This window comes from Astyanax mexicanus, chromosome 15, assembly GCF_023375975.1.
Source record: "Astyanax mexicanus isolate ESR-SI-001 chromosome 15, AstMex3_surface, whole genome shotgun sequence".
NCBI classification, from domain to species: Eukaryota; Metazoa; Chordata; class Actinopteri; order Characiformes; family Acestrorhamphidae; genus Astyanax; species Astyanax mexicanus.
In genome coordinates, this window is record NC_064422.1 from 19,263,755 (window position 1) to 19,291,224 (window position 27,470).

At 35.9% G+C, this 27,470-nt stretch overlaps 2 protein-coding genes across 2 annotated transcripts; one reads left to right on the forward strand and one right to left on the reverse strand.

Annotated features, from left to right (window-relative positions):
• Positions 1–1,328: 1,328 nt before the first annotated feature.
• On the reverse strand, positions 1,329–8,536 carry LOC103041112 (interferon-induced protein 44-like). Its single transcript, XM_022685440.2, has 7 exons — positions 8,485–8,536; positions 7,769–7,802; positions 6,711–6,909; positions 6,331–6,480; positions 3,619–3,790; positions 1,648–1,751; positions 1,329–1,552 (listed from the first exon to the last, which is right to left on the reverse strand). The coding sequence occupies exons 1-7, from the start codon at positions 8,531–8,533 to the stop codon at positions 1,394–1,396; spliced, it is 867 nt and encodes a 288-aa protein (XP_022541161.2). The 5' UTR covers positions 8,534–8,536; the 3' UTR covers positions 1,329–1,393.
• Positions 8,537–11,992: 3,456 nt separating this feature from the next.
• ghdc (GH3 domain containing) lies at positions 11,993–25,739 on the forward strand. Its single transcript, XM_022685441.2, has 11 exons — positions 11,993–12,159; positions 13,332–13,622; positions 15,242–15,438; positions 15,834–16,028; positions 16,767–16,886; positions 17,980–18,277; positions 19,356–19,545; positions 20,539–20,610; positions 22,620–22,753; positions 23,080–23,168; positions 24,377–25,739. The coding sequence occupies exons 1-11, from the start codon at positions 12,084–12,086 to the stop codon at positions 24,593–24,595; spliced, it is 1,881 nt and encodes a 626-aa protein (XP_022541162.2). The 5' UTR covers positions 11,993–12,083; the 3' UTR covers positions 24,596–25,739.
• The last annotated feature ends 1,731 nt before the right edge of the window (positions 25,740–27,470 follow it).

Consider the following 27,470-nt stretch of genomic DNA (forward strand, 5'->3'; position numbering starts at 1 on the left):
TGTATTTTAACAAAAAAATACTTTTTACTGATTCAACCATTAATATATTCCATAAAGGGCCTACAGAGTCTGCAATATTTGGAATCAGGACAATACACATGATGATAGTCTTTGCCTATTAATGTGCAGGAGCTACAAGCCCAGCTGCAACAGCTGTGGGCAAATGTGCTGCAGAATGCCATACGGAACCTCTAAGCCTCCATGCTCAACTGTATTTCATCTTGTATCCAGGCAAAACCCTAATTATACAGACAGTACATATTATCATTATATATAAAGACATGAATGAGTGAGTTAGGTATGGAAGAACTTGACTAGTCCTGAACTCAACCTGATGATTGCCAGCATCACTATGGAAGTGATGAGGGGAGAGAGCGCCATCTAACCACACAGAGAGAGTAGTGTCAATTTTGTTCTCTCAGACTCCGGCTGCTGAGAGAAAGGCAAATTAATGGACAAATAATTGAACTAAATAAACATTCACGTTCATGTATTTTACTAAGCACATTAAGCAAACATCCACATGCAGACTGTAATAAGTAAATTCGAATTAATTACTTTATACATAGCCCATCTCACATTTACCAACAAACATCTTGATGTTCCCCAGGACTGAGATGACAAAAATGTAACTTTTTAGAAGGTGTGTGTCCCGTTACATCTGGCGTAAAACTAAATTATAATTTCAGAAAAAGAACAATATACTGAACGTAAAACATGGTGGTGGTAGAGTGATGGTCTGGGGCTGCTTTGCTTTGTCAGATGTTAAAGTTTGTTTAATAATCAGAAAAATATCAGTATGCCAAAATAGCAAAAAGAAAATAAATCTGTAGGGGGCAAATACTTTTTATATACCACTGTACATGGGATTGTTTTTTAGATAAGTTTACTATTAAATAAATGTAGGACCTACAGTAAGTTTAAGTCAATTTCAAGAGTTTGGACATCGTATGTATGTGAGAAAAATGCCACTTTTTTCATATTTTTTTTAAATATTTTTGATCTGAAACATACCACTGTAGCTCTGGCTGTATGTTTAGGGTCATTGTCTTGCTGGAAGGTAAATCACCCTCTTAACACTCTTAAGTCTTTTGTAGCCTCCAACAGGTTTTCTTCCAGGATTGCCCTGTATTTACCTCCACCCATCATCCCATCAACTCTGACCAGCTTCCCCACAGCATGATAATGCTTCCACCACCATGTTTCACAGTTGGCCTGGTATTTTTTGCACACACAGCACATTGCTTTGTATTTAGGCCAATACGCTCAACTTTTGAGTTTCTAGATAAGTTTAATATTAAATAAATGTAGGACCTACAGTAAGTTTAAGTCATTTTCAAGAGTTTGGACATTGTATGTATGTAAGTAAGGTCACTGATTGGTCACAGGTCACTCAATGTCTAACACAACGCCTAGCAATTTTTGCAATTTCCACTAATGCCAATAGAATCAAAACATCTTTGGTGTCATTTGTTTCATTCTCCTCGTAATAGTTGCTCACAGGGAAGATCAGTTTCATGGGTGGGCCGAGGTCATTGCTGCAGGCCTGCATCTGAACACAGAGAAAATGATAAGAAAAAAAGATGTGTGACACACACAGATACTGAGCTAAAAAAAAAGAAAAATCTTTTTTTTTTGTGCACAAACCTTATCTTTGATTTTCTTGCTCATGTAGATCTTTTGTAGATCTTTCTTAACCAGTGGACAGACGTCATCATCTACCTTCGTCATGATCACCACATGAGGGATGTCTGCACATGTATGCACAAATAATTTAAACCCTATTAGTGTCCAATTTACATCTTAACATGAATACATTTTAAAATAATTAAATTAATGCATGTAAATGTCAACATTAAAGACAAATAATTCAATCGCACATGCATGAACACATTATTTAAAGATTGTTAATTAAAGACTTTATAATTAATGTTGGAGTAAGTTTAAATCAATAAAGATGCCCTACAGTGAGACACTGTATTTATCTTGGCATGACTATACAATGAGTTCAGTACATGGAGACAACAACCAATGAACCCCAAACACTATCTATCTGGCTTGCAAACATATTCTAAAAGTACCCATGAACCTTTTCACAATTTGTCACCTCACAATCACAAATTTAAATGTGTTCTATTGATTTTCTAAGTGATCGACCAACACAAAGTAGGACTAGTATTCGTTCTGGTACTCTAAAGTAAATATTCAGCTTCCCTATGATACTAGTTCCTTCTTTTTGCAAAACAGCTCAGTCAGATTGAGTGGAAAGTATCTGAGAACAGCCATTCCAAAACATTAATATTTTTTATCTAAACCTTTCCACTGTAGCTCTGACTGTATGTTTTGGGTCATTGTCTTGCTGGAAGGTCTTTTGCAGCCTCCAACAGGTTTTCTTCCAGGATTCAACTATGACCAGCTTCCCTTTACAGCTAAAAAAAAAGCATTCCAACAGCATGATGCTGCCACCACCATGTTTCACAGTGGGGATGGTGTCTTCAGGGTGATGAGCAGTGTTACATTTCTGCTACACATAGCGCTTTGCATTAGTTCATCTGACCACAACCCCATCTTCCACATGTTTGCTGTGCCTTCTACATGGCTTATGGCAAATATGTTTCTTCTTGCTAATCTTCCATATAGGCCAGATTTGTGGAGTGTACAACTTATAGTTATCCTGCGGACAGATTTGTCCACCTTTTCCATGCAGTGGATTTCTGAAGCTCCTCCAGAGTGACCATGGGCCTTTTGACTGCTTCTCTGACTAGTACTTTCCTTGCTTAATCTGTTAGTTTGGGTGGATGGCTGTGTCCTGGTAGGTTTGCAGTTGTAGAATACTTTTTTAATTTTTGGATGATGGGTTAAACCAGGGGTGTCCAAACTTTTTTTGTTGGGGGCCAGAAGGAGAAATATATTTGAAGTCACGGGCCACAGACTCTGTAATAAAACAAATAATGAAATATACCACTTGAAATAATACTTTTTTCCTGATTATTTCATTTACACACCATTTTATTTGACTTACTATCTTTATCTTTGACAGTGTTGTGTAAACTAAGATTTTTCAAATTGATGTTTAATTTGCACACTCTCTTCGCTTTTAGACTCTTTGGCACGTTTTTCTGCTCTAGAATTGCGCACTCTCTCCGCTTTTAGACTCTTTTGGCCCGTTTTTCTGCACTAGAAATGCGCACCCTCTCCGCTTTTAGACTCTTTTGCTCTGTTTTTCAGCACTAGAATTGCGCACTCTCTTCGCTTTTAGACTCTTTGGCCCGTTTCTGACACCTAGCGTTCAAACTTTAAATCTCACATCATAAAAACCTGCTTAACAGCGGGCCAACTTTCATTCTATTTCTAAAATACCTCGCGGGCCACTCCAAAAAAGGAAACGGGCCTCAAATGGCCCGCGGGCCGTAGTTTGGACACCCCTGGGTTAAACAATGCTCTTTTGGATACTCAAAGCTTGGGACAAAACCTTTTAAAACCTTACCTTGCTTTAAACTTCTCTACAACTTTGTCTATGACCTGTCTGCTTCCACTGTAAGGCACATTGGCTTGAACATAAGACGCCGCATCATGTGTTAACATGCATTGAAAATAATATCTTGCTCAGAAACTCACCTAGAGTGTTGGCTTTTTCCCTAGCAATTCCCATCTTGTTGATAACATCCTTTTCCATTCGGGAGATGGAGCTTGCAGACACCACACTCACCAGACAGTGAACTTTGTCCTGTAGACTGGGTTCCCTTATGAAGCTTGGGTCCTTTTCACTTATAGGGCAAGTCGGGTTAAACTTGAGAGAAAAGAGAGTGTGTGAGAGAATTGGTATACAGTACAAGTTTAAGTTAGAATTCTCAGTTTAATGCAGAGCTGTTTATCATATGCTTTAATGTATTTGTCTCACTATAAGGTGCACTTAAAATCCTTTAATTTTCCCCAACATCTTCAGTGTGCCTTATAATCCAGTGGTCCTTATGTATGAGTTTTACCAGTCAGGTTGTAAAGAGCAGTAAAGCCACTCGGCTGAACTGCAGCATTATAGTATAGAGTATATTATAGAGTATATCAGACAGCAGCCTGCTGCTAACCTCGGCTACCACTGCTGAAGCAGCATTAGCACTAACTGATAACCACGCTAGCTGCTACTTAGCTCTTTCAACATTCAAAGGCGAGTACATTGGATTGTAGCCTGCTGCTAACCCCAGCTAGCACTGCTAGACAGTGTTGGGAAGGTTACTTTTAAAATGTAATCCCTTACAGATTACTGATTACATCACTCAAAATGTAATTTGTAACGTAATCAGTTACATTACTTCAAGTGAGTAACGTAATCTGATTACTTTGGATTACTTACAATATTGTCGTTTTTTTAAGCCTGAATGAATGTAGCAACCACATATTGCATATTATTCTTTTATTTTTCTTTCCAGTTAACAAATAGATAAACAAATAAAACAGCCTTTTCAATCACTCTATAAAAATACTTATGAAACCATTTCATCAAACAATTTTATGAAACACTTCTATAAATTGATAATAAAACAATTTAAAACCAAACAATGTAACCACAACTGTAAGCTATCTATTTGCAGGTTTGCCACCAGTGTTAATTTTGACAACAAATTTTGATTTAGTCTTAGTTATAGTCTTGTGACAAAAATAGCATTTAGTTTTAGTCACAATTTAGTAATTTAGTCAACTTAGTTTTAGTCGACTTAATGTCATAAGAATATAGTCTACTAAAATTACAGTAAATTTAGTCGACTAAAATGTAAAGGGTGTAAATGTAAATGCTTTTTCATCAGTTCCCTTGAATTATTAACTATACACTTATATGAAATGAAACGTTTAATAACCACTTGAGTAATATTGTTAATGTTTGAATGTGAAATATATTTATATATGATTTAATGTATATTATTATTATTGTAGGTGTGTGACTATATATATTTTACATTTAAAATTTTGCTCTAGAAATCAGGTCATAAAACAACTGAATAGTTAAATTATAGTTTAAACAGAGCTGTAGATGCAAAAACAGCTTTTAAATGATCTAGTTTTATCTCCAGCAGTAACCCAGCATACCTACTGGAGCTACAGTCCATAAATGAGATCAAAAACACACCTTCACACACTGTCCTGTAGAGATGCTCTCAGAATGTACTGAGAGACTTCATGAGTTAAAGTGAGAGACTTATGAGAAAGTGCTGTAAGGAACTTTACACAGACTTTTGGGTTCATAGATTCACTTATTTTATTGTTTTATTTTGGATATATTATTGAGTTCCTTTCTGACCTGTTCCTGCTTTAACACTAGCTATATCTTTCCCAGTGTGAGACTAAACAGATGATCTGATCTTAATGAGTTAGGGTTCTGTATCAGTTCTGTGTTTTAGTGCACTGCCGAGTTAAACACACCATCAGCTCATGAAATAACATCAGTATTAAAACGCGGATCTCTGCATGGAGATCTGTGTGACTCTGGTCTGCAGAAGCTGAAAGATTAGTGGTGTTTTTACCGGAGATGGAGATGTAAACGCGGTTTACACGTTATCTTGTTTTTCGCGACGTCAAAGGAGAAATATATCGCCTCTCCTCTCTCTCTCTCTCTCTCCCTGCTGAACACTGTCGAGTTAACTTCCAGTCGAGCTCCGTAACGACAGTTTAATTCCCGGGTTTGTAACTGAGCGCGCGGCGCTACTGCAGGAGAGGCGGGTACGATGGGACGAGGGGCAGACAGTTCCCTTTCGTATCAGAGCGATTTCACCGCAAAATGTTATTTGCGTTTTGTCAGTGTTGGAAGAGCAAAAATAGGAAAGTACCGCAATGTAACCCTTTAATTTTAGCAGAGTAACTGTAATCTGATTACCATTTATTGAAGCAGTAACTGTAACGGATTACAGTTACTTATAATTTGTAATCTGATTACGTAACGCCGTTACATGTAATCCGTTACTTCCCAACACTGCTGCTAGAGCAGCATTAGCATTACCCACTAACCACACTAAATGCTAACAGTTTTGCTGTTCAGAGGTGAGTATATCGATTTGTATTCTGTGTATTTTATATGTTAAAAGAAGCTATATGGGAAGAACCGCTAGCTAATATCAGCCTGGCTTATCAGAACACTCAGGGTTCCTCAGTGTAGCTCTGTCTGGCTAGTCTTAGTTGTAATCTGAAAATCTAAGCTTACTGTAAATAAACGGAAGTGCTTTACTAAGCCAAATAAACAGTTTTCAGGAGAGAAATATGTGTTGATTAACATTTAGCACTTGTTTGACTTTAAAAATAATGCGCTTTATAATCCAGTGCACCTTATAGTTTTAAATCTACCTGGTAGTCTTCCCTTATGTGGCCCAGCAACGCATTAACAACATCGTCAGGATGCATTCCATCTTCTTCTGTTGCTTCCAGGCCCATAACGTCATTGAAGATGAATGGCAGATTCTCATTGTCCTTGGTGGTAATTTGGTATGCTTTGTACTGTGGAGAGATATCCATGTGTGAATAACAGTCTGGTTTAGCTAGAGCAGAGAAAATTAGAAACAGTTCTGTCATGTGGATTTGGATATCCGTCCGTGATTGGCTGGAGTTCCTGATGTCAGATTGCTGAGAATTGTGGAAAATGTAATTTGACTTTTTGTGTGTGATTAAGCGATTACAGCAGATTACAGCATTGTTTTATTGTAGACAGTAAATCAAAGAATACTCACAGTTTTTGTGCAGCTTTTTTTTGCATTCGCTTGTTCACGTGCCATGGTTACAACTTCACCATGGAAGGCGCTCATCACAGAGTTTATGAAGCAGGATTTTCCCGCTCCTACTGGTCCATGGAGCAGGATTCTCAGATTCTGGAGCTCTGGATGGTTCAGCTGAATGGATTTTAACTGATTTATCAGTAGCTCCTTGTGGCTGTTCAAAAATAAAGAAATGTTATATTTAAGTTATATTTTAAAATCCTCTCTGTCCTTATTTATCTTACCACATAACTTTACCCTATAGGTTTAACCTAAGCCAAATGCTGCTTCTGCCTTTGAGAAAAACTGGATGTTTTTATCAGCCCTGCCCCATTTTCAGTAGTAGGTTCTGATTGGACAGTGGTTACATTTTATTTTAGGCAAGAATAGTGCAATGCTCCTAGATGAAATGCAATCCTGTGCATTGTTATTTGCTTTTGAACATTTGCAATGCGCCACAGTGGAATACAGTGCAGTTAGGCTGATTGCCTTTTAAGGTAGTTTTCGTGCAATTTTGACACAAATTCAGTGTTTGGTTTTGAAAATGTAAATTCTTCTGTATTGTTTTCAAGTGCAGTTAAATGTAATGTTAAAGAGATTTTGCATTTCATTTTGACATTTATTCTGCATGTTATTGTAAAAAAACAAAACAAAAAAAAACAATGCATCTGGTGGATTGCATTTACATTTTTCCATGATAGTGTTTGCTTTTCAATTTGGCACTAATTGTTCTTTCACAAATACTTGTGAAAAATGGCTGTGAGTTGTCGCTCACAGATTACTAATGTCTTGCTCTGAAAACAGCTACATTAACCTTTCGGTTCCTGTAGAACCAGCCAATCAACTTTACTCATTCAAATGTGAGTTTTTATCTTCCATAATCTTGAGTTACAAAACAGCAACTGCACTGAGCTATTTGGTACTCTGAGGATCTGTATATAACCTAGCTTAGCAAAGGCTAGCTGAGCTTACGTTACTGCAGACTACAGTGTAAAAAAGTGAAAATCTATTGAGCAAAACAGTAATTTACTTACGTCCATTCCACTTTCCTCCACGGTGGATCAAAGTCTAAAAAATAAAGATCATGGAGTTACAGGGATGTAGCTACTCGCTATGGTATTATTCAGTTAGATCAATATGCAGACAATACACATGTCATCTGCTGGTGTTGATCCACTGTGTTATATCAAGTCCAAAGTCAGTGCAGTGTTTTCCCGGACAATCTTACAGCACCTTATGCTTTCCTTTGCTGACAACTTTTGTGGAAAGGTGGATTTCATTTTCTAGCAGGACTTGGTTCACTGCCCACACTGCCAAAAGTACCAACTGGTCTTATATAATAACTTGTCTGATTTGTTTTTTTTTATTGCCTGTAAGCCATAATCATCAACATTAAAAGAAACAAACACTTAAAATAGATCACTCTGTGTGTAATCCATCTATGTAATATATAAGTTTCACATTTTGAACTGAAATAAAGTAACTTTTTTAGTGATAATTTTTTGATGCACATGTATCTACACATTCAAACACACTGTGCCCTTCCTAACTAACCTAATTCTTTTATACCCACAACCACTGACTAGATCCTCCAGCTACTTCTGACAGTTCCTTCATGACTGCCTCAGCACATCTGATCTCTACCAGTCATTGACAGAAACAAGCAAATGCTAAATTGAAAAGAAAGCAAACTTATGAATAACTCATGAATATAACTTATGAATAATTTCAGAAATAAGGAGAGAGTTACCTGGAGTAGGAGGAGGAGGAGTAGACGATTTAGACCAAGATTTTCCCATTGTTCTCTTTAAAGCAGAAGATATATTATGTGAAGAACAGTGTAACATTTACACATTTAGATAACCAGTTCTTACATTAGGTGAAGATTCTGTAGACCTTTACATGTCCAATCAATCAATCAATCAATCAATCAATCAATCAATCAATCAATCAATCAATCAATCAATCAATCAACCAATCAATCAATCAACCTTTATGTAAACACAGAGTACATTGACGGTGGCTCTTATTTACAATGTAGCCAAGCCAATACATAGGAAAGGGATTGTCAAAAAAAAAACTAAATAAATAAAAAACCCAGCATTTTATAAGATATAAGATATTTTAAAAGAGAATATTAAAAAAAAAATAAGATCATAAAAACATGGGTAAGAAAATCAAAGGTAATAAAATGATAAGAACGCAACTATAGATTAAAAAAAATTAACTAAGCACTTAAAGGAGTAAAAAACACTTTTATACTATGAACTATAAAAGAAACCAAAATTTAGCAAAATTAATTACAACAATTATTTTTTTACAACAAGTTTTACATTAAGTTATCTGAGGTAATATTAGAGAGTCTCTGGGTTTTTCTCTACAGACATCAGAGGACAGTTTAAACTTCCAAATAAATGCACTTTATTCACTCTTTAAATACCTCTGAACCTGGAAAAATATAGTACATCATGTCTTTAATTCAGAACATTGTGAAGAACAGAGCAATAGACATGCTATAAAATGATTATTTTCTCCCTTTTAAAGTTGAAATAGATAAGCAGCAATATATTATTGAATCTTATCATTTTAATAGCCCACACTTCATAATTTACAATTTAGTTCATTTTATGGTGATGTGAGTCTGTTTGTCATGATCAGGTTTACTTTCACTTTTACTTCAATTTTTGCGTCACAAACACTGGCTTCACCAAAAGTCATAAAAAACATATCACTAAATAGCAATGAACTTATGTACTTTATTACTTCATTACTTGTTGTTATGAAATAACTACGTTTTGGGAGGATTAACATGCCTGAAGCCCATCCCCTTTCCAATCTAACATATAAATCCCCTGAACCATCCAACGCCCCATCTTCTCCCTTCATCTCCGTTATCTCTCCTTCCTGGGGGGTGGGGGGGGGAGTGATGTGGGGGTGGAGGGGGCTTCGCTTCAATGACAAGCTGAAGCCATTTTATCAACTAGCAAACAATGGGTTGCCATGAACCCAGAATAGAAAATCTACTGATTCTAATGCTTTATCTTATGACAAATAAGACAAACTACAAAAAGGCATATTAAAGACACATTTGATGGAAAATTTGACGAGCATCTGTAATGCTGCATTGAACACATTCAGGATTAACCCTGATTATCCTGAGTAAATGAGACATATGAGTATATGATTCATTTTTTATAAAAAAGCAGATCTTCTTCTAAAATTGTTCTAAAATCTAAAATACTTCTAAAAAGTATTAATTAAATATCCTTCATTACCTTGTGTTGCACCGATCTGGAGTACCTCTGTCTGTGAATGCAGTGTTGTCAGTCTGTATTCTCACATTTACTTTCACTTCCTGTTAAAGTCTGTCCTGGTTTAACTGATATTTACTTACAGAGATAAGATGTGTCTGGAGGATTTCCTGAAAACAGTATAAGATAAAAATAGATTAACATTAGTTCACAAAAATATTGAATTTGCAAACATTTTTTTCTCGAATTGTACAAAAAATATACACCTCACACTTTGTGGCAATTAAATTGCATTTTTAAAATAAAATATGAGTGGGACATCTTGTCTGACAATAGTAAGGATTATATTTACAGTTGTTGTGAGACGGGTGAGATAAGAGTTTGACAGAATACTGACAGGAATAAAAATTAAAACTATATTTTGATGAAATACAGACAGTCAAAAATGTACTGAATATGGGTGGGAGTAATGCTGTAAATGTTAATGAAATAAGGGTGGGGAAAGAAGTTGACAGAATAAAGGCAGTAATGAAAGCAAAGTTTGCTCGTTTTGTAAAAGATTGCAACCTCATTCTCCATAAATAGGCTTCATGATTAGTATTAGCAAAAATCCCACTTATCCAGCAGTCAGTGGCTTGTTTCCTCATCAATAAGCTCTCTGATAAAAGTTTGATGGAATAAGTTTCGAGATAGTAACACAGTTTGATGAAATATGGGAGGGAATACAAATTTAATGTATAACAGGTGGAACTAAAACTTGATGGAATAAGGGTGGGAATAAGGGTGGGAATAATGCTTGATGGAATACAGGAGGGAATGAAAACTTGACAGAATATGGGTGTGAATAGGACTTGATGGAATAAGGGTGGGAATAAAACTTTATGGAATAAGGGTGGGAATAAAACTTGCTGGAATAAGGGTGGAAATAAAACTTGATGGAATAAAGGTGGGAATAAAACTTGATGGAATAAGAGTGGGAATAAAACTTGATGGAATAAGGGTGGGAATGAATTTGACAGAATATGGGTGGGAGTAAAACTTGCTGGAATAAGGGTGGGAATAAAACTTGATGGAATAAAGGTGGGAATAAAACTTGATGGAATAACGGTGGAATGAATTTGACAGAATATTGGTGGGAATAAAACTTCACAGAATATGAATGGGAATAACAAATGTACATGATATCTGTGGAAATAATAAATGACAAAATATGGGTGAATTTACTATTTGAAAGAATACTAGTTGGAATAAAAAATGACAGAATATAGGTGGGGATAGAAATTTGATGGAATGTGGGTAAGAATTAAATCTGATGGAATATAGGTGGAAATAAATCTTGACAGAATATGCATGGGTGAAAATGTTTGACAGAATATGGGTGAAAATACAGCTCTAGAAAAAATAAGAGACCACTTAAAAATGATGAGTTTCTTTGATTTTACCAAACTGAAAACCTCTGAAATATAATCAAGAGAAAAATGTATGATCATAAGCCATCAAACCAAACTGAACTGCTTGAATTTTTGCACCAGGAGTGGCATTATGTTATCCAAAAGCAGTGTGTAAGACTGGTGGAGGAGAACATGCCAAGATGCATGAAAACTGTGATTAAAAAACAGCGTTATTCCACCAGATATTGATTTCTGAAATCTATGAATGATTTCTAAACTTTATGAATATGAACTTGTTTCATTTTTTTGGAATTTGGAAGAAATGTTTGTAGTTTATAGAATAAAACAACAATGTTTTTATTTTACTCAAACTAACTCAGAAACTGAAGTGGTCTCTTAAATTTTCCAGAGCTGTATATCTTGACGTCATTTGTGTGGGAATGAAAATGTGTCCGAATATTGGTGGGAATAAAACGTGGCGGAAAACAGGTGGAAAAATAAAACTCCGCTTCCGGCTGAAGTTTCACTTTCTGGTGGGCGGGGCTGCAGCGTGATGTCAGCGCGCCTCGCGCTGCGTGTGACGCTGACGGGTCGGAAGAGAGTGTGAGTCAGTGGTCTGGGCTTGTTTTTGTTTGGAGTGTATTTATATACGGGGTCTGGTTGGTGTAGCTGGGGTTTAGAGGGGTTTAGAGGGGGTCAGTGGGATTATGTCACTGAGGAGGGGTCTGCTGTGGGCGCTGCTGCTCTGTTTCACTGCTGTTCTGAGCGCAGCTGGAGCCGCTGGTGAGTTCATTACTCTTAGCTCTACACTGAACTGAATTAACCTAATGTTTAGTAAAATATCAGACAGACAGGTTCAGCAGAGAGACAGGTCTGTGTTATAGAGGAGACACGAGGGACTGTTCTACTGCAGAGCGTAAAGAACCAGGAGAACACGCTCTCTACCATGAAATAAAACAGTTTATTTAATTATATACTGTATATATTACCCTGTATATATAAACCTGTACACCAGCATATTATTCATACACTTCTTCAACCAGCCAGTGCTGGAAGAAGAACCCAAAACATGTCATTTAGTTCAAGTAAAGATAACTTCGAATGGGTGCCATTAGCTTGTTTTAACTCTTCCAAATTAAACTTATTTTCATATATATATATATATATATATATATATATATATATATATATATATATATATATTTAGCACTAACAGTCTAATGACACATGTATTTAACTATTCAAAACATGTAATGGTCAAACTCAGACAGCTTTACTTAATTTTCTACAAGGTTTATAAACCGAAGATGGTTACAAAACTCGTGTGACATTTAAAAAGCGTGTTTGAAAGCAAGTCCACTAATTCCTTTGATTTTCTCTCTTCTTTCTTTATTTTAAAGAAATGGTTGACTGCAGGTTCAAATAATGGATATTTATAACAAAAAAAAACAATCACTCCTGTTAATGGCACTCATTCCTGTTACTTTTTATGTTTAGAAAAACAGGAATTAAAGTAACAGGAATGAGTTTTTTTCATAGAATTAGCTAATAAAAAACATGTAAAATAGCTACAGGGCGGCTAATAGCACGAGGACAATGATCACATTCTAGTGATTTTCCCAAAATATATATTTTAAAAATAAACAAATAACATTTAAAAATTAATTTAGGTAACAGGAATGAGTGTTGAGATTGACCTCCTCAGTTATAGTTACAATAAGATCAAATATACAGAAAAACAAATGAGGGAACTTTAATTTGGTCTTCCCATGAACTTCAGAAGAACCAACTGATGTCACTTCCTGTTGTAGATGTGACTTGTAGAATGTTCCAGCTTTTTCGTATGGCGTTATTAATGTGTTAGAAGAAAAAATAAAAGATTAACTTTTTTTTACAGTTCTAATTATTGTTGTTGTTTGTGTGCTTTTTTATTTATTATTATATTTATTTTGCAGTATCACCTGATTTTGTGCCCGCCGCTCTGGTTGTCATGTCCCTGAGTGGAGGGGTTCTCCTGTGGAGAAACGTAAGCCTGCAGCTGAAGGCCAGGAGCCGGACGGTATGGAGTCTCTTGAATCAGTACCTGGCTGTCAGGTTTGTGACCTGGTTGGGTAAAAGACAGAGAGAGAAACTGGAGAAAGACACACTGGATATCCGGCGAGTGCAGGAGGAAACGCTGCTCAAACGACTGAGCAAAAACGCAGACACGCTGTACGGGAGGCAGTTCGAATTCAGCTCCATTAAAGGTGAATTATTATAGCCCACAAGTTCCACAGGTTAACACACTTCCCTGGTGTCCTCATTAGGGAAGCATCGATACCATTATTTACTTACCTTTCCACTATATTCAAAACCCAAAACTCAAGACTCCTTGTGCTTCTTGTCTTGAGTTTCTTTTATGATTTTTTTTCTCTTACTTGTGGTGTTTTATCTTATTTTCTTTTTCTTTTTCCTTTACCTTTTCTCTTTTCTTTTTTCTTTTATTTTCTTTTTTCTTTTCTTTTTCTTCAGTTTTTTTCACTGTTAGCAGTGACCCCTTTACAAAGGTGCAACAGAAAAGCCTGGTTTGACTATAGGGTGCTGCACAGGTACAGCTGGATGATGCTGATCGCCGCCGGGGATTCTGGGAGTTGGAGTTTTGAGATCCATATGTCTACCAGCCCCACTGCTGGCAGTCCTCAGTGCAGCACTGCTTGTCACCATTATTGGTTTCGTCTTCTTTTCCTTTTTTTATTTCTTTCCTGTTTTTTTCTTATCTTCTTATTTCTTCTCTTTTCTTTTCTCTCTACTTCTTTGTTTACTTCTCTCTTATTTCTTTTCTCTTAGCCGCTGTTACTGGTTCCCCCTTTACACAGGTGCAACAGAGTCCGAAAAGTCTAGTTTGACTGGGGATTATATAGGGTGCTGCACGGGTGCAGCTGATTGATGCTAATCCCCGCCGGGTGCACAGTAAAGCTCTGCCCATTACACATGGTCTCCAAAACCTTCAGCCTCCAAACACTCCATTTTTGATTGAGTACATTTGTGATAAGGTGTAATTTAGATCATGTAAAGATCATGTAAAGAACTCTCTAATTAGGTCATCTAAGGATTCTTGTCTTGATTTTCTTTTATGTTTTTTTCCCTCTTACTTGCGGTGCTTTATCTTCTTTTCTTTTTATTCGATCTTTTTTGTCATTTCTCTTAACTTATCTTTTTTTTTTACTGTTTCTGTTTCACCTTTGCCCCACTCTACAAAGGTGCGACAGAGAAGTCTGGTTTGACTGGGGTTTTTATAAGGTGCTGCACAGGTGCAGCTGAATGACCAAAGATACAAACTTCAGCCTCCAAACACCTAATTTCTGATTGAGTACATTTGTGATAAAGAGAGGTCACGTAAGGATTCTTGTCTTGAGTTTCTTTTATGTTTATGTTTCCTCTTACTTGCTGTGCTTTATCTTCTTTTCTTTTTATTTTATTTCTTTGCCTTTTTATGTCATTTTTCTTTTCTTTTTTTTTTAACTGTTTCTGTTTCCCACTCTACAAAGATGCGACAGAGAATTCTGGTTTGACTGGGGTTTTTATAGGGTGCTGCATTGACGCTAATCCCAGCCAGGGATTCTGGAAGTAGAAGTTTTTAGATCTAACTCTACTATTTCTTCCCCAGCTTTGTCCATCCCCCCCCCCCCCCTGTTGGCAGTGGGCAGTAAAGCTCTGCCCATCACACATGGTCTCCAAAACCAAAGATACAAACTTCAGCCTCCAAACACTTAATTTCTGATTGAGTACATTTGTGAGAACTCAAGCAGAAGAACTCTCTAATTAGGTCGTATAATAAGGATTTATTCAAATATGTTTTACGAAAATGTTTTTTGTTCTACAACAGACTCTGAAGAATTCCGCCGGTGTCATCCAGTCACGGTGTACGATCACTATCGGGAGCTGGTGCAACAGGTTTCTTCAGGAGCGGAGAACGTGCTGATTACAGGCAGGCCACTTATCCTGGCTATGACATCTGGAACATCTGGAAGCAGCAACATGCTCTTGAGCACCAAAGACACCAGCACTGACTTCTTCCTACAGGTCAGTTTTAGGATTTTTTATAGATATGTGACACTAGGAGTGGTCTTAAAAGAAGATTTTTTTGATTGGAATTGATTTCATTTAAATGATACAATATTGATTCGTATAAGCCAGAGATTGGTCTATAAAATTAGTCGATTTTTCCTTTGTGTCTGCAGATAGATGCTACAGCTGTAGGCCAGAAAAATCAAACCAGCAGTTCTAAGACATGTTGTAGTTCTACAGAAGCTAGCATTAGCAACGCATAATTTTTTTTCTCTTACACAATGTTAATAGTGCCTGCTAGAGTAGTTAAACAAGCTGTCTCATTTTAGTATATTTATATTACCTGCAGCCTTGTAGAGTAAAGGTTTAATAACACATATTCAGACCCAGTATCTATTTCTATGTTGTAGGGTGTGTGTGTAGGTGTGGATGCCATGAGGAAAGCTTTCCCAGGTTCCCTGAGCCTCCAGAGGACCCTAAAGCTGTTCTACTCTCCCACTGTACGCCACTCTGAGGGAGGGATACCTATCGGACCCAACTCCTCCACCCCCACCTCGTCTAAACACATGCTCCACCTCTACACCACTCCAGCTCCAGCGTTCCAGGTAGCTCAGGAGTTTCATGACTGATGTTTTTTTTTACAGCCAATCACAATAAATGCTCCTTCACTTATTGTGAGAAATTGTATGGTAAGTAAGGAAAAAAAATATGCATCATATTAAAAAAAGACATACAGCATGGCATTTTGAGCATTTTGAGAATAAAGTTGGAATATTTCAAGATGAAAATGAAAATTTCTTTAGTGAAAACAATACATAAATATAACTTTACCAAACCTTTTTTTAACACAAAAAGATAGCAGTATCATTTTGCAAAGTCTTTCACCATAATAATGCTACTTTATTGGTTAAAATGCCACTTTCTTCTTTATTCCTGAAATATTACGTCTTTATTCACGAAATATTGAAACTTTGTTCTCAAAAAATATTATGTTTTAATTCCCAAAGTATTTCGTCTTTATTCTTGAAATATTGCAACTTTGTTCTCGAAAAATATTATGACTTCCTTCTCAAAGTATTACGTCTTTATTCCCGACATATTATGACTTCATTCTCGTAATATTTCGTCTTTATTCCCAAATATATTGCAACTTTGTTCTTAAAATATCATGACTTGATTCTCAAAGTATTACCGCCCTATTCCTAAAATATTTTGACTTTTCCTAAAATATTATGACTTTATTCTCAAAGTATTACGTTTTTATGAGTGCTGTGCTACTCTATGCATTAAAAAAAGGTCAGGTTAATTCACTCACTTATGTTTTAAACAATTTTCTTTGTCAGGTACTGAATGAGAGGGACGCTTTATATCTCCATCTGCTGTTCGCCCTGAAAGACCCCCATGTTGGTACTATAGAATCCAACTTCTGCTCATCTGTGTTCTATGCCTTCAGAGCGCTGGAGGTTGGTGAAATGTTTTCTGCAGTTTCACTTCTGTCCACAGATGTAGTCAGTCAGCCTGATTGCGAACAACGTGTTATGATAATATCCTAAGGACAGTTTAATGCCAACATACATGAAATAAAAATGAACATTTGAAGCTTTTAAAAGAAAATGTACTGTTTTATATGAAGGGGTGTAACAGACACATACAGGTCTGGAAAAAAAATAAGAGACATTAAAATGAACAGTTCCTTTGATTTTACCAAATTGAAAACATCTGGAATATAATCCATCAAAGCAAGCTGAACTGCTTGAATTTCTGCACCAGGAGTGGCATAAAGTTGTCCAAAAGCAGTGTGTAAGACTGGTGGAGGAGAACATTTGTTATTTCAGACATTTCTCCTACATATTGAACAGCTAACATTTCTTAATATGTTAAATGATATTTACTTGAATCTCTCCTACTGGCCCCTGACATCCTTTATTTGTCTGATGGGTGTGTCCCCCCAGTTATATTTTATATAATGGCTGATTACTTGTGTTGTAGGTCATAAGAGCAAGTTACCATTTTCTTTTTTGCCAAGCATTACTTTATGTTGGCTGACTTTGTTCATTTACAATGTATGGCTATATGTATTAGTAATATTTTTTGTAGTCATTAATTGGCAATTTAAGACCCCAAACATTTAAAGTACAGATTTTTTTATTGTAAAGAATTATTACAGTACCATATATTTTGCACTATAAGGCACACCAGATTATAAGGTGCACTATCAATGAATGTCTTTTTTCTGGTCTACTTAAATACATAAGGCATACCAGATTATAAAATTCATTTTATGCTGAAAACTGTTTATTTGGGTGAGTAAAGCGCTGTCATTTATTTACAGTAAGCTTAGATTTCCAGATTTTCACTGAAGCTGAAGCATTAGCATTAGCGGCTAACCGCTTGCGGGTAGTGTAAAAGTAAAAATAGACGTATAGTATTTATATAGGTTCATTCATCAAGAACACAATATGCAATATGCATTTTCAGAATGTAGCTGCATTAATACTTGTAGTTGTAGATTTTTTGTAGATAGTTGTTGATTTTTTGGGCTGGTGTGTTCTGCAGGAGCGGTGGGAGGAGCTGGTTGATGATGTAGAGGTCGGTGGGATCAGTAGGACATTGGAACTGGATGGTCAAGTGAGGCTGGCTCTGGAGAAACTGCTGAGACCTGACCCAGGCAGGGCTTCAGAACTCCGGGCTCAGTTCAGTGAAGGCTTCCAGGGCATTGCTCTTAGGGTTTGGCCTCATTTACACCTGGTGCTGGCAGTGGACTCTGGATCCAACCACATTTATGGAGATTTACTGAGACAGCACTACTGCAAAGACCTGCCTTTCTACTCTCTGTTCTATGCTGCTACTGAAGGTATGAATATGGAAAAACAATAATTATACAGAACCAGTCTAACGTTTGGAAACAGCTTCTCATTCAATGTTTTTATTTTTTTTTCCTACATTGTAAATGAATACTGAAGAATACTTTAGTATCACGTTTTTTTTTGCTTTACTTAGTTTAATAGTTTAGTAATTTAGATTAGAACATTACTCAAATATTTATTTTACTGCCTCTTTACAACTTTACAACTGATGCTCTCAAACACATTAAGAGGCAAAAACTATACAAGTAATTAACTCTTAACAAGTTCAACACAGCTGTTAACTGAAAGCCATTCCAGGTGACTCTATCTCATAAAGCTGACTAAGACAATCCAGCCAAGATGAGCAAAAGCTGTCATCTTAGCAAGAGGTGATAAAATAATAATAATTCTATATGTTTTTCTTCATTTCCTCAGAGCAGTTTGATTGTGTTGAGAATATGATCCAATCTTGATCCAACCAAGCTATCAAATCTAATGTTTGAGCTAAGCGACTGTTCAGGTTCAGTTTAACCAGATTTATTATACAATAATTAGGTGAGAATGTGTTCAAATGGTTTGTTGTGACACATTTTGACTGCACTTGCGATTTTCCTTGTTTAAAACCAAACCAGGGAGAAAATGCTCCTAGTTAGTAAACTGTTTTCGACCAGAGAAACAAACAGCATGTATATTTTCAAATTTAAGAGCCATCAAAACAACCCTGAGATATTATATAAAAATTAAAAAGGCTTTAGTTTGACAGACACCACACTACACTATTATAAAAATATAATTTAATCATGATTAAAAACACAGAATATTGTATTTGAATTTGTATTGTAATTGTAAGCAAAATACAGCATTATGTTGCATATAATTTTATTTTGCCTACACTGATTATTTCATTAACAATTAAATACACTTTATTTAAAGCTTATACTTAAGAATAAGAAATTGCAGTCAATTCTGATTATTCACAGAATTCTGTTGTGATTGTTCTACTTTATATTTTAATTGATTGACACCACTAGTACTGTGTATAATGTATTAAATGTGTGGAGTAATGTGTGTGTGTGTGTTTTACAGGTTTAATAGGTGTGAACCTGTGGCCTCTAGAAGAGAAAAGGCAGTATCTGCTCTGTCCTCGCTCCATGTTCTGCGAGTTCCTGCCCGAGGAGGATTTAGACTCTGAGCAGTTTCAGACTCTCCTTATGCACCAAGTAGAAGAAGGAAAAAACTATGAGCTGGTCATCACCAATGCAACTGGACTGTACAGGTACACACAGCTTTGACAGATTTCAGATTACAGTTCTCTATACTGTATACAGTATCATCTCTTATGTTTGGGAAAAATATATATTTTTTCTATACTTCATAGGTTGAAATGTGTACTTTAATACATATTAATAGACTGATAGGCCTTAACATCATATGACAGAAAGCCATTCACCATAATGAAGAAAAATGTCCATACACCTGTTACATTAGATGCAGTTTTAAGAAAACTTCAGGTGTGGAGTTGTCAGCAACTGTTACATTTTACTGATCATTTTCATGATTTTCCTTTATAAATGATTGGTTGTTTGGATGAGCAATTTCAGTTAAATATATCATATAGCAGATGAACACAGTGATATTTGAGAAGTGAAATGAAGTTTATAGGATTTACAGAAAGTATATAGCAATAATAATAAAGCAATAATTATTTAGGCAAAAATAGGCACAGTTAGGATTTATAAAGGGTATTAATGATAATGATCAGGGGTGCCCAAACTTCTTCCTACCACTGTATTTGTGTACAGATGGAACTTGGAATAACTTGGAAAGGAGTTAGCAAAAAAGAAACAGAGAAGAGATGCAATATATCACATCTTATCTGTAAAACATGGGGGTGGGAGGTACTTGCTCACTCATCTTCGTTTAGGATGTAGCAGCTGAAGATGACTGCAGTACAAGTTGGAATTAAAATTAATCCAATTATCAAAAGCCTTGTGGCAGTTTTTTTTATTCTGAACAGCGAGCAGCAAACCTGATTACACTAGTTTAATCAGTTGGTCAGTCTTCAAACAGATGATCACATGTGCCTCTGATTGGCTAGAGTAAAACCTGTGGGACAGGTAGACATTTTGTTTGTCACAGTATGGCACACCGTACTGTACAGTCTGGATTCAGTATTTATGTAAAAAATAAGTTGTTATATACTGTAAATATCCTCCAGATATCTTGTCATTTTATTTACCTCAATATTTGATGTTGTATGTTTTGATAGATATCGCATTGGAGACATTGTGAAAGTAGCCGGGTTCCACAACCAGTGTCCAGTGGTGGAGTTTCTCTATAGGTCTGTCTATGTGGATATTATCTATCTATCTTTGTCTGTCTGTCTGTCTGTCTGTTTGTCTGTTTGACTGCCTGTTGTCTTGTGGCCTGTCTGATTTTCTGCCTCCTGGCTGACTGGCTGTCTATTAAAAATAAAAACGCATTTCTCTGCAGACTAAATAAATAAAGTACCATATTTTATTTATAAATCACATCAGATTATAAGGTGCATTATGCCATACCAGTAAGGAACGGGGGTGTCGCCATGTTTTCCTTCTTATTCAGCATGTCTCGCCGCTGGGTGGCGATACCTGTAAAGCTGAGCTAAGTTGAGTAAACAAACTGTAATTCTTAAAAAAAAAAAAACATTTCATTTTAAACGAGTGCTGGATGTTAATCTACACAGATTTCCCTCCTGAAAACTGTTTATTTGGGTGAGTAAAGTGCTTCCATTTATTTACAGTAAGCTTAGATTATCAGATTTATCATTAGCGGCTTGCCGCTGGCACTTTCCGTGGTTAGTGGCTAATGCCACCCAACAGAGCTGCACTGAGGAACCCTGAGTGCTCCAATAAGCCAGGGCGATATTAGGTAGCGGTTTGTCCCATCTAGCTTGTTTTAATATTGTAAACATGCAGGCTACAGTCCATTATACTCACTACTAAACAGCAAAAGAGCTAGCGCTTAGTGTGGTTAGCAGCTAATGCTAATGCAGCTCCAGCAGTGCTAGCCGGGGTTAGCAACAGGCTACAGGCTGATAATACTCACCTCTGAATGACGAAAGAGCTAGTGCTTAGCGCGGTTAGCGGCTAATGAAGAAAAACTTTACTGAAACTCCTGTATAATGCTGTACTTACAGTGCACTTGATTAAAAGGCCATTCATGATTTTTAAGAAAATTAAAAGGATTTTAAGTGCACCTTATAGCGTGAAAAATATGGAACTTTACAATAATGATTTTTATTTACATGTTTGATACATATCTGCAATGAACGAATAAGAAATTTACAAAATTAATGGTACCACTTTAAAATAAGACTACCTTTATAAAGGGTTTATAAATGGTTTACAATTAGTTTATTAATGGTTACTAATTAGGTTGTAAATGCCTTAAAAATAATTAATAATCAGTTATAACACATACGTAGAAAGGGCAACAATGACCTGTTGTTTGCCAAATAGTGAACCCATAGCCATCTATATTGTTGCCCTCTCTACGTATGTGTTATAACAGATTATTAATTATTTTTATTCATTTATTTATTATGTTTAGTAACCATTAATAAACTAATTGTAAACCATTTATAAACCCTTTATAAAGGTAGTTTTATTTTAAAGTGGTACCAAATTAATAAATAAATACATATACAGTATAAGTGGGTATAAGAAGTATAAGAGGTTTTCAATTAATTTATCTATTTAATTTTTTTGTGGTAATTACATAGTACTTATCAACCAATAAAACACACATTCTAATTGATTAACATTATTAGAAAGGATTTATTCATTTTTCCTGAAAAATATATTAGCTAATAATTAATCATTTTGAATATTGTGATGTGGCATGGTTTCTTAGAGGTTTGCAAGTTTGCCTCTCAGCACTGAGGTCCTGGGTTAAAGTCCCTATCTGGGTGGAGTTTTCATGTTCTAAATTGCTCAGAAAAAAATGTGATAATCTAAATTGTGCTGGTGTGTGTGTGTGGATGTAAGTATGTATTTATGTGTAAATATGTGAATGACTGTATCACCAGAAATGTATTGCTTCTGGGTCAGTGATGTAGTGCCGAATGCAGTATTCCAGGTGGACGGTCATTTCCGGTTGAGAGTATGCTGTGCATGATTGGCTGCAACTTTTTCCTGGTGTGTGACGGTTGATTAAGTATAGAACGTGATTGTAAAGCGTCCATATAAGTGTGACTCCATTCTTTCATTATGAATAGAGAACTAGTATCACCCACTTAAAGATCATACAAACACATTATCTTCTATATTGTATTTACCTGTTCTAAGTGTGTGTTTGTGTGTTTTGCAGGCGTGGTCAGATGTTGAACGTGCGAGGTGAGAAAGTGTCGGAGGCTATGTTTTTGGGGGCTCTGAAGAATGCTGTATCTCAGTGGCCCGGTGCAAAACTGGTGGACTACTGCTGCGCTGAGAGTGGCATCCTGGGTAATTAATCACAATATTTACAGCCTGTTGTCGGGATTGGTGCCATTCAGTACTCATGCTTATGTTCTGTGTGTTTATAAATGACCAATGCAGATCAGCTATATTACAGTAGCTAGTCTGGAAATTGTTTATGAGGTCTGTCAGGAGATTGGCTAGATGAAATCTACACAAATACAACGCAATTTATGATTTATGATGACATTTTAATGTTTCTAGCGAAAGTATTCCTAGGCTACTAGTTGCATGTTAAGCCTCTAGTGCAGAGATAACACAAAACACATTTTATTTAACGGGTTTCGGTTTCTTATGCATAATGTGTTTTACAGGAGACTCATCAGGAGGAGCTCAGCCTCATTACCAGGTGTTTCTGGAACTGAAGGGGGTCAGAAACCTCACTGAAGAGCAGAGATATAAGGTATTATGTAGAATATTACATTATAAATTAAATAAGCCCTGTTCAAATGGGATTAGTTTTACTTAGGAAAGTGGGGTGATATATTGTACTAGTGCATCTCAAAAAATAGAATATCATTGATAAGTTACTTTAATATATATTCATATATATACTCAAATATTATATAGAGTTATTAAGTGTTTATTTCTACAGCAAATGAAAACACAAACATTTTCCAGCCTGCCCCAGAGGGAAGCATGTAAACACTGTACTGATTTTGGACTGTGTGCCTTTCCACTCTTTCTCCAGACTTTGGTCCCTTGATTTAAAATTTATATATATATAGATTACACTATGTATTAATTTTATAGAATATTATGTAGATTTTTATTATTGTAGATTAAATATTAGATCAATACATTTTAAAGACGGTTATTGCAGTTACTAGCTACTTTTGGAACACTGACAATATATGAGACAAATAATTCTACAGTAGATTATTATTGTATAGAATAGATAATATGATTTTTTGATGATTTTATGACTTAGGTACCATCATTATAATATATATTAAAAATTCAGATTATTTAAGAAATAATACTTGAAAGGGAGTGCTATAACATGTCTACGACCGCAGCACAACAGTGCCAATGATTATAGCATACATTATATATACATCATAGCACGAACCTGAATTGTATTATTGTGATTATACCACAGTTTCATTATCACTGTTTATTAAAAATATTTTGATTTAAAGAGGATGATATAATACAACCTACAAGTTTGATTATAAACACACTCTGCGAGTTAAAATAGTTTTATTACTGCTCTGTTTGTAGCTGCACTCTTTGGCTCGTAAGAGCTGCATTGTTGCTAGGTTACCTGTATGTGGTGGAGTAATACATGGAGAGCTTCGGTTACAGTGCATTACCGGCTGATAACAGCACTCATAGGACACCTCTCAGTGGGGTCGGAACTGTGGTATAATATATAATAAATAATTTTTTTTAGTCAGGGATTAGGGATAGTCATGAATTATGTTTTTTTCCTTTCAATAGAAAATCCTGTATAGTCTTGGATTTGATTATTAGACCAATAATCAATCATATGATAATTTGTATTGTTAGACTCATTGTTGAAAGATTAATGGATTATATGGCTTAATGAAGGATTGAAGACTAACAGTAACTTTCATGCTTGTCTTACACACACACACTCGCACTCAGTTGGACTGCTGTCTTCAGACGGACTCGGCCGTCTACAGGTCCTTCAGGATCAAGGGGAGCATTGGGCCAATGAGAGTGCAGCTGGTCAGCCAGGGGGCATTCGAAGAACTGAAAGGTCACATGGTCTCCTTCTCCAACACCTCCAATACGTTTAAAATGCATCGCGTCATTCGCAAGAAGGAGTATGCAGACTTCCTGCTGGGGAAAACGGTTTCTTGAGAAACGCTGGGATGACCAGTGTTACCGGAACAGTGCCTGACTCTGCTGGGTGTGGCCAAGTCAGTAGCAGGTTGGGATGATGGACCAGTCTTTTTTTATTTTATGATCTTGCTTACGCTTAGTTCAGGCCTAAAATATGAGAGGAGAATGATGAAATTGGCCCGAGGTCATTATAACACAGCTAAATCAGTTGGATGTATGGCTGAATTTAAATGCAAGTCTTAACTTTAACCACCAGAGAGCAGCAAATACAGCAAATATTGCTTATTGAAGAGTCTGGACATTTCAAAATAGGATGGTTTATATTCATATTTTGAATATTTGTGGTAAAGAAATTCTCTCGATATTGATTTATTACTGAAATTAAAATGGAAAGTTATGTATGCAAATACTTTTTTGTATATTTACATATTTATAAAGCTCTGGGAAAAATGAAGAGACCATTTCAGTTTCTGAATCAGTTTCTCTGATTTTGCTAGTTATAGGTATATATTTGAGTAAAATGAACATTGTTGTTTTATTCTATAAACTACAGACAACATTTCTCCTAAACTCCCAAATACAAATATTGTCATTTAGAGCATTTAATTACAGAAAATGAGAAATGGCTGAAATAACAAAAAAAGATGCAAGGCAAAGTTCAGAAATCAATATTTGGTGGAATAACCCTGTTTTTTAATCACAGTTTTCATGCTTCTTGGCATGTTCTCCTCCACCAGTCTTACACACTGCCACTCCTGGTGCAAAAATTCAATCAGCTTGGTTTGATGGCTTGTGATCATCCATCCTAATCTTGATTATATTGGAGGTTTTCAATTTGGTAAAATCAAAGAAACACTTCATTTTAAGTGGTCTCTTACTTTTTTTTCCAGAGCTGCCTTTGCCATTTTAAAATGCCTTACATTTCTTTAAAATAGAATCTATATGCTTATTACTTATTATTTAAAGAATCTGTATCCTACATTTTCTCTGTTTTCTTCCCTGTGAGATCCACTTATAATTCTCCTGTGTTTTTTTTTTATCTTTAAAAAGGTTCATAACTTAATTTTGCATTTTCTAACCTTTTTGTGTCCATTAGAATTTAACAGTTGTTTTCGTTACTGTGCCTTTAAGACTGATCTCAGATAAATGAGCTCTGCTCTGATTGGTTGTCCTGCATTGTGACTAATTTTAAAAAATAACACCTAAAATCTAGAGAACTTCACTTCAAGTGGCTTTTTATTTTTTGTTAATTGTTCTGCATGTAGACTCTTAAATTTTTCAGATTAACAAACACATTTTCATATCAGATGAAGATAACCTGAGTAAATATATAAAGCAGTTTTTAAATGATTATTTCATTTATTAAGGGAAAAAAAACTGTCCAAACCTACATGGCCCTATGTTAAAAAAAAAAAAAAAAAAAAAAGGATTTGCCACCATTGGCGGCAACAACTGCAATCAAGCTTTACTGATAACTGGCAACGAGTCTTTCACACCTCTGTGGAGGAATTTTGTCCTACTCTTTTTTTGCAGAGTGGTTTAAATTCAGCCACATTGGAAGTTTTTAAACATTAATGGCTTGTTTATGATCATCCACAGCAGCATCTCAATCAGGCTTTGACTAGGCCACTACAAATCCTTCATTTTGTTTAGTTTTTAAGCCATTCAGAGATGGACTTGTTTGTGTGCTTTGGATCATTGTCCTGCTGCAGAACCCAAGTACACCTGAGCTTAAGGCCAGATATTCTCCTTAAGGATTTTCTGATAGAGAGCAGAATTCCTGGCTCCATCTATTACAACAAGTTTGCCATGTCCTAAAGCAGCAAAACAGACCCAGACCATCACACTACCACCACCATGTTTGACACATGTTGAAATGATGTGTTCCAGATCATGTAATGGGACACATGCTTTGGGGAAAAAAAGTTAAATTTTTTTTTCTCGTCAGTCCACAGAGAATATCCCCAAAGTCCTGCGGATAATCAAGATGTTTTTTTGGTAAATGTGAAACAGACCTTTTGTGTTAATTTTGGTCAGCAGTGTTTTTTTTTGCGGTGGAACTCTCCCATGAATACAATTTTCAATCATCTTTTTATTGAATCATTAACACTGACATTAACTGACGCAAGTGAGACCTGCCATTTTTTAAATGTTGTTCTGTTTTTTTTTGTGGCCTCTTGGATGAGTTGTCTATGCCATTTTGAAGTCATTTTAGTAGGCTTGTCACTGCTGAAAGGTTCACCGGTGTTCCATGTTTTCTCTAGTAGTGATTAATAGCTCACACTTTGATTTGCTGGAGTCCCAAGAATCTTTACTGTCAGTAAGAAACTTTACTCCTTCTTTTCTTTGTTTTTTACTATGAATGAATGAACTACTGCGCTCTGAGTTTCCCCTTCTGAAGTCTCCAATGCTCCACCAGAGCCGGATCCTCTTTTAGAGGCTGTACGTGTGACGTAAGTACGTAAAGACGCGTGACTTAGCCAGAAGAAGAACTCCTACGAGAAGTGACCAGACACTCCAGTTTTTAGAACGAATATACAGGTTTAGGCTTAACAGGGATGGTTGTTCCAGCACACTGGTACCATTGAACACAATATTTTATCCCTTCTCTCGGAAATGCTTCTGCTTTCAGTTTAGATACAAAATAAATCTAAATATAATTGTAAAAATGTACTCAGATTATCTTCTTCTGACATTAAAGTGTGATTAAAAAAGCAAAAAACTAAATAAATCTGAATGGGAATAAATACTTTTTCACAGCACTGTATACCACATTTCTGGAATCTTTAGTGAAGAAACATCTCTACAACCTTCAAAAGTGTTCTGTCTTTAGTATTTTGAACTTAACCGTTTAATTTGGACATGACCAGGCACCTTCTTACCCACAATACCT

What these genes read in the sequence shown, in the direction of transcription:
- LOC103041112 (XM_022685440.2), bottom strand. Translation starts at nt 8,533, where the DNA reads ATGGGAAAATCTTGGTCTAAATCGTCTACTCCTCCTCCTCCTACTCCA. An exon ending in TCCTCCTCCTCCTACTCCAG is followed by an intron (nt 7,803 to 8,484) that starts GTAACTCTCTCC and finishes TTTATTTTTTAG; the next exon opens with ACTTTGATCCACCGTGGAGG. An exon ending in TGGAGGAAAGTGGAATGGAC is followed by an intron (nt 6,910 to 7,768) that starts GTAAGTAAATTA and finishes ATTTTTGAACAG; the next exon opens with CCACAAGGAGCTACTGATAA.
- ghdc (XM_022685441.2), top strand. Translation starts at nt 12,084, where the DNA reads ATGTCACTGAGGAGGGGTCTGCTGTGGGCGCTGCTGCTCTGTTTCACT. An exon ending in CGAATTCAGCTCCATTAAAG is followed by an intron (nt 13,623 to 15,241) that starts GTGAATTATTAT and finishes GTTCTACAACAG; the next exon opens with ACTCTGAAGAATTCCGCCGG. An exon ending in AATGCAACTGGACTGTACAG is followed by an intron (nt 19,546 to 20,538) that starts GTACACACAGCT and finishes ATGTTTTGATAG; the next exon opens with ATATCGCATTGGAGACATTG.